Raw genomic sequence first — 24,018 nt, forward strand, 5'->3', positions numbered from 1 at the left:
ATTGTGCTGTTATAATAAATAAGAAAAAATCCTATCAAAATCTACTTTAAAGGCTATGGGGTATGGTTAAACTACAATGTAAGTAAGACACAAAAAAACACATAGATACTTTCAAAAATGAGAAAAAAGACACATATAAAAGATTAAAATATTTATTTTAAAATTTTTTTTAATATTTATTTTTAGTTTTCGGCGGACACAACATCTTTGTTTGTATGTGGTGCTGAGGATCAAACCCGGGCTGCACGCATGCCAGGCAAGCACACTACCGCTTGAGCCACATCCCCAGCCCCTTATTTTTAAATTAATTGAAAATATGATTCCTGTTGGGTTTTAAATATTTTTTTAGTTGTAGATGGATATTTATTTATTTATTTATTTATTTATTTATTTATTTATTTATTTATTTTTATGTTGCGCTTAGAATCAAGCCCAGTGCCTCACCCCTACCAAGGAAGCGCTCTACCACTGAGCTACAACCCTAGCCCAGTTGTTTTATTTAATGTATAACACTTATATGCTTGCATATGCATAAAAACTTTACAAAGGGATGCAAAAAGAACATAACAATAGTTAATATAGCTAAGAAATTGCATTGAGAGGGTCAAAGTATGGAAAATAGGACCTGAATTTCACTTCATATGTTCTAATACTTCTTTAATTTTTTTTCCTTGATCATATCTGACTTTCAGAACTTAAAAATGAATTAATTTTTAAAACAACACTGCCATTTCTCAGTGCTTTTAAAGAAATATTTATCTAGGAACTGGGGCTGTGGCTCAGTGGCAGAGCACTTGCCTTTCACATGTAAGGCACTGGGTTTGATCCTCAGCACCACATAAAAAAATAAAAAATAAATAAAAATATAAAAAAAGTTTATAAAAACGAAATACTTATCTAGACTTTAAAAGAGTTAAATATATTTATATTCCAAACATAACAGTTGTTCTACATTATATATAAACACCAGACAAAAATGTTTCAAAGGCAAAACTTACACAATAATTGTACAATTCCCTCTCCCAAAGGATATTCCAGAATTATTTTTTCTAATAAAAAATAACTGCTGGCATGCTAGCAGTCAGTAGCAAAGCTATAGCAAGAATCCTCAGCAGGAATAACCCCAGGCCTGACAGCAAATCAAAACATTAATGAATTGGCCAAGAAAGAAAAAATCCTCCACCCATATAACAGCTTTTGTAAAGCGGAAGTGTTTCAAAGTCTCAAATTAAAAAGCAATATAGGGAAACTTCTTATAAGTTAACATAGTCTAATCATGCATTTAGTCCCCATGATCCTAGCTATTTACTCAAATGAGTTAAAATTTTATGTCTGCACACATACCCCTCCCGCAAAAAAAAAACTGCACATAAATTTTTATAGTAGCTTTATTCACAACTGCCAAAAATTGGAAGCAACCAAGATGTCTTTCGACAAGTTAAGTGATTAAACTGTGGTTAAACTGTGGTACATACACACAATGAAATATTATTTAGCAATAAAAAGAAATGAGCTATCAAGGCACTAATAGAGACGAAGGAATATTATTAATGAAAGAAATCAGACCGAAGACAATACATACTGTATGACTCCAACTACATGACATTCTGGGACAGGCATTATCTATAGAGATAATAAAAACCTTTTTGTCATCTATAGAGAATAAAAAGGGGAACATAGGGATTTTTTTAAGGCAGTCAAACTATTCTATATGATATATCAATGATGGATACTTGACATACATTTTTCAAAACCTAATAACTGTAGAAAACAAAGAGTGAATCCTAAAGTACAGCTTTAATTAACAATAATGTATCAATATTGGTTCATCAATTGTAATAAAGGCAGCATACCAAGGCAAGACATTAATATAGAAGAAACTGTGAACAGAACAGAGTATATGAGAACTTTCTGTACTTTCTGGTCCACATTTATACATGCACATAATTTGATTAATCTCATTCCCCAAACCTTCCCTTTCCCTTCCCTCTTCCCTTTTCCTGATGCACTTATTATACTTTACTTATCTCCCTTCTATTGTTATTATTATTATCAGTAGTAGTAGTGGTGCATTATAATTTAAATAACAGGACTCACTTCAGATGTTTATACATGAACGCAGCATAATTTAGTAGATTCTAAGCCCCAGTACTTACCTGTGCTTTCCCCTCTTCCCTCCCTCAGAGAGGGAATAAAACTAGATGCTTTTCTCTCACCCTGCACAAAAGTCAACTCAAAACAGATCAAACATTAAAACTATGCAATTCCTAAAAGAAAACAACCCAACATATAGGCACAGGCAATGACTTTCTCAATAGTACTCATAAATCTCAGAAAATAATACCAATAATTGATAAATGGGATGGCATCAAATTTAAACCTTTCTGCACAGCAAACAAAACAATTAAGACCTGAAGAAAGAACAAATAAGACTGTGAAGAGAGAACATGCAGAATGGGAGAAAATCTCTGCTAGCTACTCTTCTGACAAGAGGATTAAAGTCTGGAATATATAACTCAAAAAACTTAATACTCAAAACAAACCAATCAATAAATAGGCAAATAAACTAAAAAGATTTCTCAAGAGGAATCAACATCATTAGCAATTAGGGAAATGTAAGTCAAAACTACACTGAGATTTCATCTCACTTTAGTTAGAATAGCAGCCATCAAAATTATAAAAATAATAAAAGTTATAAAGATATAAAGAAAAAGGAACACTTTTACACTGTTGATGAGTCTGTAAATTAGGACAACTACTAGGGAAACCAGTATAGAGATTCCTCAAAGACTAGGAATGGAACCACCATATGACCCAGGTATACCACTACTTGGTATTTATCCTAAAGAATTAAAAACGGCATACTATAGTAATACATGCATATCATCACAGCAAAATTCACAATAGGCAAACTATGGAACCAGCCTAGGTGTCTGTCAATAGATAGATGAATAAAAAAATGTAGTTCATATGTATATAACAGAGATTTATTCATCCATAAAGAAGAATGAAGTTATCAGGAAAAATGTTTTGAAACTTGAGAAGATTATGTTAAGCCAAATATAAGCTAAACTCAGAAAGCCAATGGTCATATGCTTTCTCTTATATGTGGAAGAGAGGAAGAAAAAAGGGAGGAGGTATTTAATGAAAATCAAAGAGAAATTTTGAAAAACAGAAGAAAGGGACTAGCAGAAAAGAGAAGAGGGGAGCATAAGGACAAATACTAGGGTAGTTGGCCACTACCACAGTATGTTTTTATATCAAGTGCATGTGTGAATAGGTAACAATGAATCTCATTACTTATAATTATAACACACCAATAAAAAATAGGGGGGAAATCTGTTATTTTATTTATTTATTTATTCATTCTTTTACTCGGATTTATTATTTATATTATTTATTCTTTTACTCTTTTACACTGCCATACTTGGATGGTTTTTCAAAATCTACTTTTTGTTTAGAAAAGTTTTGGATTTTCAGAGGTGTTGTAAGAGGTACACAGAAGAGGATATAAACAGTTCTTGTGGGGCTGGGGTTGTAGCTCAATGGTAAAGCACTTGCCTAGCATATTTGAGATACTGGGTTCAATTTTCAGCACCGCAGTACATAAATAAAATAAAGGTCCATCAACAACTAAAAAAAATTTTTTTAAAGAGTTATTTATCTGGGGGATAGTTCCCCTATTGACATCACTGAGGTTCAAGAGTTACTATAAATCAATCAATATGACTTTGTATACACCCAGAGATATGAAAAATTGTGCTCTATATGTATAATATGAATCGTAATGCATTCTGCTGTCACATATAACAAATTAGAATAAAAAATAAATTTAAAAAATGAGTCAATATGAATACATTATTTATAAAAGTCCATACTTTATTCAAATTTCCTTAGTGTTTGCCTGATATTAGTTTTCAGCTCTAAGATACCACCCCAGATATACCCTCTATTTGGATGTCAGGTCTTCTTGGGCTTTTCTTGACTGTTTCTTAAAGTTTCCTTATTTTGGGAGGACTTCACAATTTGGGGGAATATTAGCCAGGTATTTTGAGTAATGTTTCAGCATTAGGATTTGCTTTTAATTGGACTAGAGTTGTGGGTTTTGAGAAAAGGACCTCAGAAGTGAAGTACCATTTTCATTGTGTTATATAGGGGATACCCATTGTCAAATAACTTATCGATGACTCCCTCCTTTTTTTTGGTAATGAAGACTGAACTCAGGGACACTTTTCCACTGAGCTATATCCCAGTCCTTTTTATTCTGTTATTTTTGAGACTCACTAAGCCATTGAAGCTAGCCTCAAACTCAGGATCCTCCTCAGTCTCCCAAATGGCTAGAATTACAGGCAAGCAGTACCACATCCAGTTCAAAAAAATTTTTAACATTATTAGGGATCTTAAGATATTGACTCTTTTCAAGTAAAAAACATGAGATATCGAGACCCTCTCCAAAAAAATGAGCAAAATGAGCAAGAATTTTTAAACAAGAACAGTTAAATAAGTAACTACTCAAATTAGTCTAGATTAACTATTTGTTTAGTCCATTTATGTACAATTGTTTAAAGACAAGAGTTGCAAATAATTTTGAATTTGTTCTTACCTTATCAATTTGGTCTGCTTTTGAAACATTTTAATTCTAATGTTCTTTTCATATCTAGAGAAGGCTATGGGAATCGAGGAGCAGGGCATCCTGCTAGCTTCTTCCAGGTTTAGAAGGAAAATAAGAGCTCAATGTTTTCCTCATATAAGAATGCCCAAAACACATCTGAGTTCCTTGAGTAAGACAAGCCAATGCCCTGTACTATCTGAGAGAACTGTTTCAAACTCTCTCTTAAAGATAACATATACATTTGTAAACATTTCATCCAGTGATCAAATGCCTTTGCACTGTAAGATGTAGGAGAATGCACTGTAAATTTCCCAAAGATTCCCAAACAACTTTTCCCTAAAACAAAATCTTAATTCAGTTCTTCTCGGTGTTGGTGATAATCATGATACTGGGGTCCCAAAGGAAGCTTTTAAGTGGTTATAAGTAGACAGAAAATAAACATGGAAAAGAACAATCACAGAAGTGATTATATGAAAAGAAGCATTAGGGCTGGGGTTGTAGCTCAATGGGAGAGCACTTGCCTAGTATGCGTGAGGTATGTATGGGTTTGATTCTCAGCTATATATATATACACATACATACACACACACACACACACACACACACATATATGTGTATATATATATGTATTTTTTTTTCCTCAGCACTATATATATATATACATATATATGTGTGTATATATATATATATTCTCTCAGCACTATATATATATGTTTATATATATTCTCAGCACTACATATATGTATATTTATAAATATACATATATATAAATAGTCCATCATCAACTAAAAAAAATTTTTAAAGCATTAATAATCTAAACCAGTTTTGAAAGGAGCTATATTATCTATTTGGTAACTATACAGAAACTGTGTAAATCTACATTTTTTTATTGTTGTTGTTGTAGGTGGACACAATACCTTTATTTTATTTATTTATTTACATTTATTTATTTATTTATCTATCTATCTATCTATTTATTTATTTATTTATATATATGTGGTGCTGAGGATCAAACCCAGGGCCTCTCACATACTAGGTAAGCACTCCACCGCTGAGCCACATCACCAGCCCCAACTTCATAAATATAAAAATGTCTGATTACACAGGCATGCACATACACACAAAGATTCAAAAGCCAAACCCAAAAAAATATTTGGAATTAACAACAGACTAAAAGAATTAGTTATTAAATTGGAAAAGAAATTCTATAAACCAATAAAAAGTAAGCTAGTATATGAACAGATATTTGACAGAAAAGAAAATGCAAAGGAACATAAACATATAAAAATACATTCAACTTTAATTATAATGAATAAAAAGGCAACTACACTGACAGACTGTTTTCTCATCTATCAGACTGGCACTGAGTTTGATAACACATTCTATGGACAAGTACATGGTGAAATCGCACTTCCATACACTGACAGTACAATATTGGTACAATCTCTCTAAAGCTACATGAGGAATTCCTCAAAATTATAAACACATGCCCTTTCATCCAGCAGTTCTACTTCAAATAGTTGACCCTAGAAACATACTTCATATATGTTATAAATTAAACATATACAACCCTTTAATTATAGCATTAATTTATGTAGTAGAAGAAATTGGAGAAAACTATATGTGCTTGAGCAGAAACCTTGCTAAATCAATTGTAATACATCCATAGGATATCATCAGTACCAATAAGGAAGCACTTGGAAGGAGTTCCAGAATGTATTAACACACACGCACACGCACACACACAAAAGAACAAGCAGTTAAGATCAGTAAGATGTGTGGTAAGACCAAGACACACACACATACACAAAAACACACACACACACACACACACACACATTTTTGCTTGTATATGGATTATGCATGTATTTGGAAGAATATAAGAAAAGAGGTCAACTGAATAAAGAATATATGTGTGTTTTTATATGTGTAGACTGTTTCTCAAAGAATACATAAGAAACTGGTAAGAAGAAGTAAGCAGCATGGGAGGAAATAGTGAGGATATAAATATCTCTAAAATTTTAAAACAATAAATCAGTATCCATTAACAAGATAAAATCAACTGATATTTATAGTGACCAAATTTTTACAATTACTTACTAAAAGTAAATGGAAGCCAAAACAATATAAACTGCAAATATAGAACATAAGCTTTTATATGAAAGAAAAGTTGAACTTGAAATTTAGCAAGGAAAGTTTTGGCTACTGTTAGAGATTAAAAATAAACTGAGACAAAGTCGAATATTTCTAATCTATCACTTCGACAGCGATGAATAAATAATAGCATGTCTTGTAACTGTTAATCAAACAGCGGCCTTTATTAAGTTAAGAAAAGGGGACAAATGTTAGTTTTCATATTTATTCCAGAGTTTGCATCCTTCCAATAATATGATAAAAGAGGGAAAAAATTCTATCTTTCCTTGAAATAGCTACATTATATGTTAATTGTAGCAGCATGTTTTTCTATTCAAAACTGTCATCTTATTAATCATGCAAATGGTCCATGTGCTGTTCAGATTCACTATAGTTCCAATCAAAGAAAAAAGAGGTAGAAGAAATGTCTGGTCAAACAGTAAGGCAACTCACAAACACTTTTTAGAGAGAACATGATAATACTACTGAAACAAAAGAGAATACTACTGCAAGATATTAATAGTGTTTACTTATAAAAATTAAAAACAATATGCAGAGCTGTTTTAGCACTCTACCTATTGTAACAACAGTTTCAACTACTTGTATATGGATTATGCATGTATTTGGAAGAATATAAGAATATATGTTTTTCAAACTTTTATGCAAAAACATATAATCTGTATAATCTACAACTATGTTTTTCAAACTTTTATGCAAAAACATAATTAGAGAAATGAGAAAAAAACCTCTGACAACATGTAAGTATAATTTAGTGGTAGGAATGAGGAGGTACGTCAGAAGTAGACTTCTGAACTCTGAATGCCTGCACCTTACCTTCTTCTGAAGAACATTAACCTTCCGCTCCTTCACATCCAGCATGTCCTTAAGGTCATGTATCTCTCCAGCTTGTGTTCCTTTCTCTTCAGCCATGTCCTGAATTTGTTTTGTCTTTTTATTCAGCATGGTTTCTTTTTCTTCCAAACGCAATCGGAGAGCATCCACCTAAGAATACACAATTTTTACAAGTTATTAACCGAAAAGAATATAACTCTTTTTGAATAGATATATTATAGATTATAAAAAGATTGAGTTTTATTTTTTCTGTATAATCTACAACTATGTTTTTCAAACTTTACATACATCAGAGTCACCTCACTGATTAAAACAGATTGCCAGGTACACCCACCAAGGTTTCAGGGTGGAAGTTGGAAATTAGCACATAGACAAGTTTCTAAGTGCTATTACATTTCCTTAGGAAATCTAAAATTAGAAAGGAAACCAAAAGAATCACCAGATAACAAAATCTACCCAAAAGTTATGATGCTTTTAGGATAGCATCATGTGTGCTTGTACATCTACACAAAGCAAAAACAAAGGTCTGTTTTTCAGACACCAAGATTAACTAAGGTAAAGTCTGACACTGAGTTACCTCTATCCTTGAAGTTTAATAGCTGCCATTAGATATAACTTATTTATTGAGAAATCTAGTGATAATAATATTTATTTTAAAATCCATTTAAAGCAAATTTCATTAAGCTTTTAATATCCCATATATATTCACACACCAATTTTTTTGTTTGTTTTTTGTTTTTCCATCAAGGATTAAAACTTCAACAGGTATTTAATTGCAGAAAAACAGGAAGGTAGACTTCTTTCAGCTAAAAGAGTGCTATTTGGAGAAAATATGAGTCATATTTACAAGCCATTTTTAACCTCCTAATAGCTATATTAAAAAGGTTAAAAAGATAAAATTTTAATAACATTTTATCTAATATTTCTACAACAATGTCATTTCAAAATGAATCTGTATTAAAAACTATTCATGAGGGATCTTACATTCTTTTCTGATATTAAGTCTTCAAAGTCCAATATGTATTTAACTTTTACATTACACATCACTAATCACTGCAAATCTTAAAGAGCAAGTTTGCTTCTGTAAAATATCTCTCATCTTTAACTTGCCCAATATTACTTTTACCGTGCTATACTTAGTTACTGCGTGTGTAGTAACCCATAAAGAAAAAGCAAGTAATATGAGTAATTATTCTTATTTAGAATATACTGAAGCTCTCAGGAAAGATTTAATATTGTATTTAAACTACAAGGCATCTGAGATATAGTACTGAGATACAGCATGATGGAACTGTTCAGAAGTGTTATGAAAAAATTCTAGGTGACTAGTCTCAAGTACTTACAGATTATGTTGGACTATCCTAGAAAGAAAAAACATGCAGATAAACCACACTACATTATAAATGTAGTTGCTAAACTACATTATACAAGAATTTCTATGCCACTAGTCTCACCAAGCCAGAAGTTGGGGAGGATCTTTTTAGTTCTCATTTATAACTTTGCATCAAAGGTTTTACCTTGGGCATTCAATAAATACTCTTTCAGCTTTAATTTGCCTCTACTTTACTTTAATAAAAGACATATAGTTAACCTTATTATAGTATGGAAAGACAACACTAACAATTTTCTAATTTTGATAATCTTTTTTCTGACTCACAAACACATATATGGTCATATGTATGCTCTTCCACCATATACACAACAGATTAAAAATCTTCAGAGTTCTATCCTTAGGCACTGTATTTTCTTCCTTTTCGTTTTTCTTGCAGACAATTCTACACTCTACTATGGCACTTTAAAAAACTGGGACTTAAAAGCCAGAAAGAACAATGGCACACATCTATAATCCCAGAGACTCAGGAGATTGAGACAGTAAGATCGAAGATTCATGGCCAGCTTGAGACCTAAGCAGCTTAGCAAGATCCTGTCTCAAAGTAAAAATAAAAATTTAAGAAAAGGGTTCTGGATGTTGCTCAGGGGTAAAGTACTCCTGGGTTAAATCCCTGAAGGAAGAAGGATAGCACACAAGCTGGGACATAGACCTAAGAGAAGGTAGCAAGCCCAAAATCTCAAAGCTACCAATAAGTATTTATAGCAGGGATTGTGGTCAACTGGGCTATCTCTAGATCCTCCACTCTCAACTAATTCTATAATATACCCCCTGCCAGGGAATTTAGAGCATAGTATTACAGGCCCTCCATGATGCAGGGGTCCCATCTGACCAGCACTGCCTTATCTTTGTACTACACCTTCTCATTTCATTTGTAGCAATTCCTTGCTCTAGCGCCATACCTGTTCTCTGAATACATGCCATGTTTCTTATTTTACTTGTCATTCTTCACATTTTGTACTCTCTCACAGTACTAGAGGATAGAAATCTGACATCAAGGTTTCAGCAGGGCCATAATCTTAAGCCTGCCACCTTCTCTTATCTAAGTCTCATTTTTCTTAGGCCATCTGAGAGCTCTAAGGATAACTCTTTGTCTCTTCCCATCTTCTGTTGGCTCCTAGCAATCCTGGACCTATAAATCCATCTGCAAAGACCCTAGCCAAATATGGGCACACTCAGATTTGGGTAGACATGAATCAATGGAGGTACTATTATCCTATTATCCACTATCCCTATTACTACAAAACGCTCTAAAATGCTAAAATTGCTTTTAAATTAATAGTTGAGAACATATACAAACTGACACACAGACACAAAATCATTGAATGCTGAAAATTAGACCAGAAATCCAAAATGGTTTGCTTAAAAGAAGTTATGCCTGCCATCCTGCTTATTCCTTTACTTATTGCTGTGTCCTAAAGGACATGGTTTTGAAGAAGCCTCAGAGGACAGAAAACAAGACAGGGCAACACAAAGGAAGGCTAGAACAAAAAAAAACAAAATTACAAGCCTTCACTGGGAAACTGCCCTGCTTTTGGATGATCCTCAAGCATCTTGGTACTCTCAATGCTCCTTTACAGCCCTCTCTCTAAATACCCTCCTTTGGTTTCAAGACTCCTTGACACTCTTAGAAATTATTGAAGCTGGGCACAATAGTACATGCCTGTAATCCCAGTGAATCAGGAGGCTGAGTCAGGAGTATAGCAAGTTGGAGGCCAGCCTCAGCAACTTAGTGAGACCCTATCTCGAAATTTAAAAGTTCAATGGTAAAGTATCCCTGGGGTCAATTTCCAGTCCAAAAAAAAAAATATTGAAGACCCAAAGATCTTTTGTTTATGTAAGTAATTATTTTTTTAATATTTATTTTTTAGTTGTAGTTAGACACAATATGTTTATAGTATTTATATGTGGTGCTGAGGATGGAACCGACAGCCTCACACATGCTAGGTGAGCACTCTACCCCTGAGCCACAACCCCAGCCCCTCTGAGTTATACTTATCAATGGTTTTAAATTATTTATTAATTTAAAATGAGTCCATTAGGTAAGTTAAAATAACACATTATTATGGGGGGCCACTATATTCACAAAAAATACAGTTAAAAAAAGCATGACTGTTTTCAATTTTTGCAAATATATTTAGTGTTTGGGGAAGGGGGTACCTAAGACTAAATGTAGTTTTTATATCATCTAACAAAATTTAAACAGACCCAAAAGAACTAAACTATTTCAAAGTAATTTATTCACATCACATAATAAAGTTCAATATTATTTATAAGAATACATGAATGCCCAGCACCCAATGATGTAAAACTCATAATGCCTAGCACCCAATCCACAATTACCTGATTTGCAAACACACTGGAATATACAACTCATAATGAGAAGAAAAGTCATTCAGTGAAAATTGATCCAGAAATAACATAGAGGATAGTTTGATGTTACTAACTTGGAATCTAAAAAAGCTGAACTCACAGAAACAAAGAGTCAAATGGTGGTCACCAAGAGAAAAAGATGGGAGCAGGGAGAGGAAATAGGGAGATACTAATCATATGGTACAAATTTCAGTCATAAGGATAAAAATTTTCTAGGGATCTAATGCACACCACGATGATTACAGTCAATAATACTGTATTACATATTTGAAATTTATTTAAATATTATCACAAGGGAAAAAAGCTTGCTATGTGAGATGACAGATGTGTTAACTAACTTGATTGTAGTAATTATTTTACAATATATACATTGATTAAAGCATCACACTTTATGCCTTAAATATATAAAGTTGTATTTGTGGAATATGTCTCAAGAAAGATGGGAGAGAGAAATTAGTAGGACTTACAATTCAATGTTAGACATAAAAATATTTTAAAAACCCAAATCAACTAAAGATGAAAACGTCAATGTTTGAGGTAAAAAATATACTGGGTGAGATTAATGATAGATATAAGACATTACAGAAGAAAATTTTAATAATTTTTCTTTTTTAAATTAAAATGTTTTTATTTTACTTCTTTTTATTTATTTATTATTTATATGACAAGGAATGCCTTACAATTCTTATTACACATACAGTGCACAATTTTTCATATCTCTGGGTGTATTCACAGTATATTCATACCAATTCATGTCTTCATACCTGTACTTTGGATAATAATGATCATCACATTCCGCCATCATTTCTAACCCCATGTCCCCTCCCTTCCCCTCCAACTCCTCTGCCCTATCTAGAGTTTTGTCTATTCCTCCCATGCTCCCTTTCCCTATCCCACTATGAATCAGCCTCCTTATATCAAAGAAAACATTCAGCATTTGTTTTTTGGGACTGGCTAACTTCACTTAGCAATATCTTCTCTAACTCCATCCATTCAGCTGCAAATGCCATGATTTTATTCTCTTTTAATGATGAGTAATATTCCATTGTGTATATATGCCACTTTTTTTAATCCATTCATCTATCGAAGGGCATATAGGTTGGTTCCACAGTTTAGCTATTGTGAATTGTGCTGCTATAAACATTGATGTGGCTGTGTCCCTGTAGTATGTTGTTTTTAAGTCCTTTGGGTATAGACTGAGGAGAGAGAGAGCTGGGTCAAATGGTGGTTCCATTCCCAGATTTCCAAGGAATCTCCATACTGTTTTCCATATTGGCTGCACCAATCTGCAGTCCCACCAGCAGTGTATGAGTGTACCTTTTTTCCCCACATCCTCACCAACACTTATTGTTGTCTGTATGCATAATAGCTATCATTCTGACTGAAGTGAGATGAAATCTTAGAGTGGTTTCTTCTTAGCAAAAGAAATAATCTGTGAGGTGAACAAAGAGCCTACATCTTGGGAACAAATCTTCACCCCTCATACATCAGATAAAGCACTAAACTGGGTATATAAAGGGTATACAAAAAAACTCAAAAAGCTAAACACCAAAAAAAAGCAAATAACCCAATCAATAAATGGGCCATGAAGAGACACATCTCAGAAGATGATGCACAATCAATCAATACATGAAAAATGTTCATCATCACTAGCAATTAGAGAAATGCAAATTAATAATTTTTCTTTACTTCTCCACAAAAAAAAAGTAAAGAAAGAACAAGGTAGACTAACCTTGCAAAATAGCAACACTTATTATAAAGCTATTTAAAATAATAAAGAAATTAGGAATGAGAATAAACAAATCATTGCAACAGAGTCCAAAATGTAACTCACACCTAAAGCAAAATTTTGAACCAAGTATGTTCAATAGCACTTATTTTCTAATATGCCATAAGACAAACCACGGGTGGGGAAAAAATTTACAAATCATAAATTTCATTTTTAAAAAATTTTATCCATAATATATGAAAAGATCTCAAAACTAAAGAATATAAACTTTCTTTTTAATTAAGAAAAATATTAACAGGCACTTCCGTATAGAAGATAAAATGGAAAGTGAGCACTTGAGATACTACCAAACATTATTAAAATGGCCAAAATGTAGGCTGGGTGCAGGAGGTTCAGAGCCAGCCTCAGCAACTTAATGAGGCCCTGAGTAATTTAGGGAGACCCTATCTTAAAATAAAAAATTAAAAGTGCTGGGGATGTGACTCAGCACTTAAGTGTCCCTGGGTTCAATCCCTATTACCAAGAAAAAAGAAAAAAAAGGTCAAAATGTAGAAGATTTACCTTAACAACAACTGATAAATAAGTAGAAAATCTGTACACTGGCAACAGAAATGCAAAATAGAACAATTACTTTGTAAAACAGTTTGGAAGTTCCTTAAAAAGTTAAACATCCATATATGTACCATATGATCCAATCATTTTACTCCTACAGAGTAAATAAAAGCATATGTTCACATAAAGACTTTTACATAAATGTTTATAAAAGCTTAATTTGGCAATAGCGAAAAATTGGAAAGAACTCAAATGTCCACCAACAGGTGAACAAATGAGCACATTCTCATACATCCATACAACTGAACACAACTCAGGAATAAAAGGAATGCATTGTTCACATCCTGTATAACATGGATAAATCTCAAAATGAAGTACAGACATACTCCATAACATGGATTACTCAGAAAATAATCGAGATGGGAAAAAGCCAAACAAAAAGCCTACATGCTATATGCATTAATATGTATGTAAACTTCTGAAAAATGTAAACTATTTACAGTAGTGAAAATCAAAGGTTGCCTAAAATTTTCAGGTGGGGAGATAATGAGTAAATGGAGAAAGATATGAGTAAGTCAGTAGGAAGGGATTACAAGCAGTATAAGAAAATCTGGGGGAGTAATGTAGAATATTCATTACCTTGACTATAGGTTGGTTCCACAGAACATATGTCAAAATTTACCAAAATTGTTCTTAGACTTCCCAATCTCCATTACTGTGAGAAAATAAATTGTTGTTCTTTATAAATAACCCAATCTATGGTATTTGTTATAGTAGCACATAGAGATGAAAACGGATACCAAGACAGAGGTAAAATCAGAAGGAAAAAAAAAACAGAATATTCAACAAATCATTTCGAGATAACTGGTTACCCATACTGGTGAAAGGGGAAAGATTCTTAATTTATACAATACACAAAAATTAATTCTAGGCAAATTAAAGACCTACACATGAGATGCAAATCTTTACAACTCTTAGAAAGAAATAGAGGAAAATAGTTTAAAGTCACTGAGATGTAGGAGGGTTTTGTTTTTAAATGCAAAAGATAAATCATAAAGAAAAACACTAAATATTAAATTCAACTGTTAAAGTTTAAAACATCTGCACCTTATTATAACATTTAAAGTATTTAATATTTTATCTGTATTTTATATGTCTATTGTATTTCTTAGTAAGAATTCAGTAAGGTAACCAGAGGCTTATTTATATTTGCTTTAAAAATGTGGAGTATTTTGTGAACTGGTCAAAGTTAAATATGACTCAATTTCCAACTTTGATTTTCAAAGTTTATAATCATTTACAGTCACTCCAAAAAATTTAAAACTTAGGTATAAATCTAACAAAACATGTGCAGGATCTATAATGCTAAAAACCACAAAATGCTAGTAGAGGAACTCAAAGGGATCTAAGTAAGTCCTTCCCTTATATACTATATGAAATGTAAAGTTAAAGTTAATAATACACATCAAGCCAGTCAGCCAACTTAATATTTTTCTCATGGACAAGGAATAAGAAAGTTGATTTACTTGTGATCTAAAAATGGAGTGTACTGACAAACAGCAGAATTACCATAAATCAAGACTAGTGAATCCAAAAGATGTTACACTAAAAATTTCCTGTTTTGGTGGCTGAATTCAGACACACAAGCACAAGGATTAAAATTCAATGAAAAAGAAAGATGAATGACATGATGACCACTGAGTCCTGTAATGGTCCCTTTCTGAGACACAAGATGTCAAAGTAAGTTTCCTTCTGCTTTTCTGTCATCTACCTATTAAAAATCAGGAACTCTTCCCTATGCAAAGACAAATAGTCCAAAAAATAAATATTTGAACAGACACAATACTGCACTCCAAAGTAAAGGAAGCTACTACTGAGCTAAGACCTGTGCAAAAATATGAAATTCAACAATGAAGCTGCTTTACATACGCACAGAACTCACTGACCCTTATCCACCTGGCATTCGGACAAAGCTCAAGCCAGCCTGCATGGTTACTAATCCTATTTGACAGTATCAAATTTGATTCCTCTTAACCACATCCATTATAGGGCATCAGTCACTGTGAGTAAAGAGGGTGCTTACTCAATCTGCTGACCCTTCTACACAGTTAAAAAGGTCAAAGACTTAGAAAAGTACATGTCATAAATTTTTAAAATAAATCACATACTTAATCATTTGCATCTAATGTCTATTTTTTAACTTACATATCATACACTATATATTCCTCCTCTAAAATGTCTAACCAATAACCACAAGCAAAATACAAATCAACTCATCTAAAAAAATAATAATATTTTACTCAATATCTCCTAATACGCTATAACCTTCTTACTATAAAGGCAAAAGGCCCAGACATTTAAATCTTAGAGAAGTCTTAACTGCCTAATTTACTTATCTCCCAGTTCTTCCAAGTATTAATTTCACAAAACTAAAAGGCTTTCCATCATTAGATGAGGGATCATAACATAACAGGAAAATATCCCTCATCGCTTCTAAAAATTTCTCATTTCAATATTACCAATAGGACAATTACCATAGGACAGTATTTGTGAGACCCTATAATGAATGCTGTTTCTTTATTAAAAGTATCTAGATAGTAAAGCTGCACTTTTACTGACTCAGTTAAATGGCCTGAAAATGTGCCAGAGTTAAATAGTCATAAATATCTTCATGCCATTTTGAGGGAATGTCAAGTATGAGACCCATTGGAATTGGTGACTGAAAATGTCCAAGAATGAGAACTCTTGTGATAAATGAATGTAAACCTATAGTGTGAGAGTGCTGGAAATGCAGGATTTGATACAAAAAAATAGTTCATATCATAAATATTTGACACATAAATTGCCCAAGTCCATGCCTTAATTACTAAATAATCATTTCTTTACTAAGTATTAGATTCAAATCACCTCTATACACTTTTTCTTGTTCTGCTTTTTCATGCAATGCAGAATTTAAATGTGCTGGTCTAGAAATTTGAGATAAAAACAACCACAAAAACCACTTTGCTACTACCAGATTAATTGCTCTGAATTCTACACTGATCTTTTGGTTTGGAGTGAACTAAATTTGTAGTGTAATTTTGCATGAGGTCCATATTTTGTAAACCACATACACACACAAAAAAAAAACACATTCAGGAAAACCCCTCAAAGATTAGCAGGACACACAGTCATCACCCTAACACCACTCCTGGCAGGAGCAATAAGACCTTGTTTATTCACATCAACTGAGCTGGAAGAACACCATCTACAGTTTGCCAAGCATCAAGGCCAGTGGTAAATGGGTTATGCCAATTTCAATAAAAAAGAGGTTTTTCTCTACAAGGTTTTCTCCACCAATAGAAATCAACAGAAAAAATGTCTACCCAGCTATTTTGGCATCTCACTTCTGATCCTAAAACTATTAATTACCTTAACCTTGCTTTATTTTACATCAGTAAATAGATCTACCTAAATGCACAGTAGTAGCAGTAATTTACTAAAAATGAAAAAATAGCTTGTTTCCTATAATTCTTCTGTTGGCTTTGCCAACATGACCTTTCCATCTCTGTGAATGAACCTTTTCATGTTCTTCATTCACTATGCTGTCATTTCCTCTTTTTACATATTATTGTATATAACTTCCTCTGGAGAAACTAACTCAATCCTAGGTTTTAACCACCTTTTCCATATGGCAGTTTCCAAATGTTTATTCCTATCTCCAACACCCCAAACAGTTCTAAAATTCTGAGATTCTAATGATATTTTCTATTTAAGCTAATTTTTCCTTTGATAATTGAGAATATTTAAGTTCGATTTTTTATCTTTTAGGACCTTGTGTTAGTGTTTTGCTGTGAAAAAAATACATGAGAAAAATAAAGGAAGAAAGATTTACTTTGGATGACAGTTTCAGAGATTTCAGTCCTTGGTCAGCTGGTTGTTGCACTGAGAAGGATCTATGGGGAGGCAGAGCCTGATGGCAGAGAGAGGTAAAGCAGGGCTGCTCACCTCATAATGCCAAAAAACAGAAAAAGAGGAAGGAAGAAGCCTGAGACAAGGTCCTAAGTGTGTGCCACCAAGGACCCACTCCCTTCAACTAGGTCCATCTCCTACGTTTTCTACCATCTCCCAATAGACTATGACAACATCAATGAACTAATATATCCATGAGGTTACAGTCCTCATGATCCCATCACTTCTCCCCAAAAGACCTATCTCTGAACACTGCTGGATTAGGGACCACATGAGCCTTTGGGGGATATTCCAGATTCAAACCATAAAAAGACTTCTTTTTTTAAAGGACATTAAATGTGGTCAAACATTAATGTATATTAAATCTGAGTGGTGTTAAAATATTTCATGCATTTTTCCTGTATCCTACAATACTTCATCAATTTTTTAAATAGTAACATTATGTTATTTAAACTCCTAATATTAAGGCTACATATGTAATTCAGGTAAGGTGCCTACTTAAAATGACATGTCCTAGGTTTGATCCCCAGTAAAACACACACACACACACACACACACACACACACACACACCTCCTAACTTTAAAGTTAAGAAAATCTAGGCTCAAACTAAGTCATTTGCCCAAGACAACTAAGTATAATTTCCTACCACTGTATTTCTCATTGTTATCAACTAAAAAGGGAGCAAAATGAAGGACACTGGGCCACGGAATTGACATCATAAAGAGTATACCAGTAAACCTTTTTAAAAGGCTATTTCTACAAACTACATCAAGCTCTATTTGAATGAAGCCTCATACATGACAAAAATATGACTGGCTCAGAGAAACATCAAAAAAAGCAACTGTATGAGTCCATCTTCTATTCCTGATAACACAATATTACAGACTGGTACATTACAAGTTGAAAAGAGGTTTGTCTGGGTTCAAGGTTCTGGTCCAGTGTTGCAGAGCTGCATCTGATTAGCCTTTTTGGTGTCAGAATCCCAAGGTGGCAAAGGCATCACATGGTGAGCTCATGTGTATATGTCCTCTGGTTTTTGTCCCTCTTATAAGCCACTAGGATTCAATCACAGGGGTTCCATGCTGATGATCTGATCGAACTCTAATCACCTCCTGAAGGCCCCACATCAAAATACTATAGTCAAATTAAGTTTCTATCTTCCTAATATTTTACAATGGGGATTAAACTCCAAAATGCCTTTCAAGAGGAAGAAACTATATTCAAATCATAGCAGCAAGGGTAGAGATGCACCATTCCACAGTATACTGTTTGTTTACACTTTATTTAAAAAAAAAGCAGGCTATAATTTTTCAATTTATAATCTAAAAGAGTAATGTCAATATGTCTTTTCCACTCACTTTTCCTTGAAATTCCTTATCAAAAAAGTGATGACTATATAAAGCATACAGCATTAATAATAAAATTGTGGGGTTATTTTGTTCAGAGGCACTCAACCACTGAGCCACATCCCCAGCCCTATTTTGTATTTTATTTAGAGACAGGATCTCTCTGAATTGCTTAGGGTCTCACTGAGTTGCTTAGCGCCTCACTGATGTCCAGGCTTGCTTTGAACTCAAGATCCTCCTGTCTCAGGCTCTAAAGCTGTTGGGATTACAGGCATGCACCTCCACACCTGGCCAAAAATGTTATCTTTGCTTCTTCAAACCTGATAGGCAGAGTGGCCAGCCAGTCTGGTTCTTCTACCTTGATCCCTCTAAGCAAACATGTATGTAACACTTCTTCATTCTGGTATCAGACTAAGATCACTAAGCCTTACAGGTCTATGTAAAAGCCCTGAGAATACTAGCATTGACAGGACCGTTAAAAGACTCAGTTCAATCTCTCATCCAAAACCTGAAGTACCTGTACAAGACATCTCTAATACTTGAACACTAGCAGTAATGATCAGATGTACACTTTGTGAGGCTGCCCACATCCTACTTTATAATAGGTATAATACAAAATAATATCTTAAAGTAGAAAATAAAATGTTTTTCTATAGTTTTACCCATTAGTCCAAGTTCAACCCATTAGGACTCTCTCTTCTCCTTAACAGCCATTCAAATAACATGAGACTATCATTTTATCCCAAGAGTATTTCTGTTGCAAGCTACCATCTAACTGTTCCTTAATATGCCATGGTTTTGAACTCTGCATTGAAGCATGATTAAATATGTCAATGTCTATCATTGTACCCAGAACTCAGTATTTTATGTGTGATCTGATCACTTCCTTCTTATTCCAGACACTTTTAAAACAACATAAGATTTCAATAAGTTTTTTTTTGTTGTTTTTTGGAGGGAAAGAGGGAGCAGTGGCAACCACCATTCAGACTTTCTGGGGTTATTTAAGTAGAATGTCCTGTGTGCACACATGCATACATTTTGCAAGGGAGGAATGGTACATAAATATTTTTACATTCAGCAATTAAATTAATCCTACTAGATTTAGTCAATAATTCAGCTCTATAGATCTTTCAGAATGCTGAAATTCTCATCTAACATGCATGTTACCATCTCATTTTTTCCTACCCAATTCATTAATTAAGATATTAAATAAGAAAGAGTAAGGGAGAGAAAAGAGGAATTGCATGGAAATGGAGAGAGACCCTCATTGTTATACAAAATTACATATAAGAGGTTGTGAGGAGAATTGGAAAATAAACAAGGAGAGAAATGAATTACAGTAGATGGGATAGAAAGAGAAGATGGGAGGGGAGGGGGGGGATAGTAGAGGATAGGAAAGGTAGCAGAATACAACAGTTACTAGTATGGCATTATGTAAAAATGTGGATGTGTAACCGATGTGATTCTGCAATCTGTATTTGAGGTAAAAATGGGAGTTCATAACTCACTTGAAGTTAATGCATGAAATATGATATGTCAAGAGCTTTGTAAGGTTTTGAACAACCAATAAAAAAAAAGAGTCACATTTAGAGAGGTATAGATTCTATCAGGAATTTACATGTAGGCTAACATATCATTAAATACAATTTCTGGAAAAGTCATTTTACAGATAAGTGAGAGAGGTTTGTTTTGTTTTGTATTTATTTGATTGGTCGGTTGGTTGGTACTGGGTATTGAACCCAGGAATACTCTAACACTGAGCTACATACCCAATCTTTTCTCTTTTATTCTGAGACAGGCTGGCCTCAAATTTGGAATCCTCATGTCTCAGCCTTTCAAGTACTGGTACAGGCATATACCATTGTACCCAGCTTCATTTTTCAAATGTGAAGAAACCTAATTATAAGCTAATCCATCCATATACTGCCCTGACAGTGCCTCCAACAAGTACAGATTTACTATATCTTCCATATTCTTCTGATCTTCCAGTCTAGAAATCCTATCAAAAAAGAACATAAAGTTAGTTTGAGATGATCTAGTTTTAATGTTGGCTCTAAATGATCAATTCTACTTCAAGGACCTCACAAACCTTCCCTCTAATATTCCATTCTAATGTTGGATTTTGGGAAAAGATTAGGCTATGCACAGATGTGACAATCTTCTCTTGCCTTTTTGAAACTTAAAATGACATCAGCCCAAATCCATTCTCAGAAAACACTCTCATCTTCGTGATTCATCAATGATAATCAATATCAAATCATTAATTTTACTTGCCTATCAAATCATTAATTTTACTTGCCTCTAGATTTTAACTGTCCTAGCTAAAAGACAATCTTACAGTATTTCTCAAATTGGGGAACTTGTTAGAATGAAGGCTCTGATTCAGGAAATCTGAAGTGAGGATCAAGATTCTGCCTTGCAAGAAGCTCTTAGGTAAGTCTCTGGGCACTTTGAGTAGCAAGGTAATAGATCTCTTTAATGCTTCCTTACAGTTTCTCTTTTCACACATCTTAGGCTTCATTTCATTTCATTTTGCTCCTGTCTAAATTTATATTCTACTCTATCCAGTCCTTCTTCTTGATAGGGTAGCTAGAAACAATCTAGATGTGAAATTTTGCCTGTTCTATCATCTACCAACAGTCAGACACAACAGATAAGCTCTTCCTTTTATGCTCTTTCTCTGAAATTCATCATCTTTTTTGAATACACTTCAATTGATTTGGGGGTTTTGGCCTTAATGGCACTATCTCTGTAATGTCTGTACAAATATGTAGAGTGACATTTAATTTTTTTTCTACTTATTAAATTAATATTATTTTATCTATTATTCTTTCTTGTATCTCACTCTTTCCTTCTGGAAACAGTTTGTTTTTTTCTTCTTCTTCTTCTTTACAGTTCTGGGGATTGAGCTCAGGGGCAACCCCCACCTTTTTTTTTTTTTTTTTTAAGACAGGTCACATTAAATTACTTAGGGCCTAGCTAAGTTGCTGAGCCTGGGCTCAAACTGGGATTGTAGACATGCACCAATGTACTCAGCTTGCTTCTTCCTTCAGTACAGCAGTTCCTCATACAGGGATCCATAGGTACTAAACTGCTCAGTTTGTTAGTCTGGAAAATTGTCTTTATTTTACTTTTCACTGAAGAATGACAGCTATTTGGATCCACAATTCTGAGTTGCCAATGATTTTCCTTAAACTTTGAAGATTCTACTCTACTGTATTCTCACAACTATTATTGCTAATGAACAATCTGATGTTGTCTAACTATCAATCCTTTGTAGGAAATGCTTATCCAGGGTTTCATGATGATACATGTAGTATGCATAAATAGCTTCCTACTCAGGCATAATTTGTTCCTATCTAAATTGAAGAAAGCATTCCTGTATTAAGTTAAATTTTTTTTCTATTTCTATATGTGTGTGTATATATATATAATATATCACATTTTATTTACTTATATGTGTGTGTGTGTGTGTATGTGTGTATGTGTATACTAATAATTTGCCCAAGGTGAACTTAACCTGCCATTCTCCTGCCTTAGCCTCCCTAGTAGGTAGCTGGGATTACAGGTGTATACCACCACATTTAGCTAAATTGAAAAATTACTGACAATTGTCTTTTAAGGTTGCCTCCTGAAAGTCTCAGGTTCAATTCCCTAGCATCACCCCCCCCCCAAAAAAAGAATGAAAACTAAAATTGCCTTCTATTCTCTCCTTCTGAAACTCCCATAGATATAAAATGGCCTTTATTCCCATGGAATTTTCTTTTTAAATGTCTACCTTTTTACCCTTCCCTATTTTTCTCTAGATAATATATCACCAGTTTTAAGTTCCAATTCACTAACTTTTCTGCAGCACTCTCTAATCTCTAATATACTAAACTATTACACTAAGTTTTCAACTTTAGTTACAACATATTTCACATTTAAAATCCCGTTTTGGCCTTTCAAAATATGCTTATATTATTTATAGTGTTTTGTTCTTTGATCATGTTTTAAATCCTTCCCTCATGTCATGATAATTTAATATTTTCTGATTACTACTATGTTCATATATTAACTCATCATAAAACTCTGAGTAGCTCTATAATTATTTTCACAGAAGAAAAAATTGGGACATAAAATGTCTAAACTTTGAATGAAAATAAGAGGCAAAGTCAAAATTTAAAGACACTATATGAAATAGTGAGAGCTTCCTTTGCTACATTGAATCATCTTTTACTCTCAACAATCTTGAAACAACATCCCAACAAGGTATATGTGATCATTCTTTCTGGAGAGTGCTGCCACACTCACTAGTCAACCTTTAATTGTAATAATTTATTTTATAGTCTCATTCTATTATCCAATGTTCAAAAAGGTCTAATCATTCTATCTGCTCTTACCTCTGACAGGGTAGATAACACTCCACAGATGATTAAGTAATTTGGAGCTATAAATTGATTCTAAGCAGGGTTTTACCTGTGAGAATCTGTGTGTACCATGTTCAAAGCACATCCCTCAAGAGCAATTCAAACTCAAACATACATGAAGAGAGATCTTTTTACCCTGAAGTTCAGGAAGAGAAAGTACTATATTCCTCTTATCCTCAATTCATGTAAAAATTACTATTGAGCCATGCAATTCTACTCTAATTTTATTATTATATTTCTATTTTATATTCAGTGCCCTTACTCCTTCAATACGCAGTTATTCTACAGTGTTTAATGTTCTTGTATATTATGCATCTTGGAAATACACAAGGTGTTCTTGGACAGGGGGTGCCAGGGATTAAACCCAGAGGTGCTCAGCCACTGAGCCACATCCCCATCCCTATTTTGTATTTTATTTAGAGACAGGGTCTCACTAAGTTGCTTAGGGCCTCGCTAAATTGTTGAGGCTGGCTTGGAACTAGCAATTCTCCTGCCTCAGCCTCCCAAGCCACTAGGATTACAGGTGTGCACCACTGCTACAAGGTGATTTTTATATATGTGCATTTTCATTTATATTAATGATATATACCTCATCCTGTTTCTTACTTTTAAAATATATCATCAAGGGCTGGGGTTATGGCTCAGTGGTACAGTGCTCGCCTAGCATGC

The 24,018-nt window shown here is 33.5% G+C and overlaps 1 protein-coding gene across 23 annotated transcripts in view; it reads right to left on the bottom strand.

Annotated features, from left to right (window-relative positions):
• Erc1 (ELKS/RAB6-interacting/CAST family member 1) overlaps positions 1–24,018 on the bottom strand; it is a 502,961-nt gene that overhangs the window by 350,522 nt on the left and 128,421 nt on the right. For all 23 annotated transcript variants that reach the window (XR_005731973.2, XM_040281166.2, XM_040281167.2 and 20 more), the window contains one exon: positions 7,580–7,747. Coding sequence is in view for 22 of the 23 variants with exons in the window: in XM_040281166.2 (XP_040137100.2) it covers positions 7,580–7,747 (168 nt within the window). In the remaining variant the exon portion in view is untranslated. The remainder of the gene's footprint in view (positions 1–7,579; positions 7,748–24,018) is intronic.

This window comes from Ictidomys tridecemlineatus, chromosome 6 (assembly GCF_052094955.1).
Source record: "Ictidomys tridecemlineatus isolate mIctTri1 chromosome 6, mIctTri1.hap1, whole genome shotgun sequence".
NCBI lineage: Eukaryota > Metazoa > Chordata > Mammalia > Rodentia > Sciuridae > Ictidomys > Ictidomys tridecemlineatus.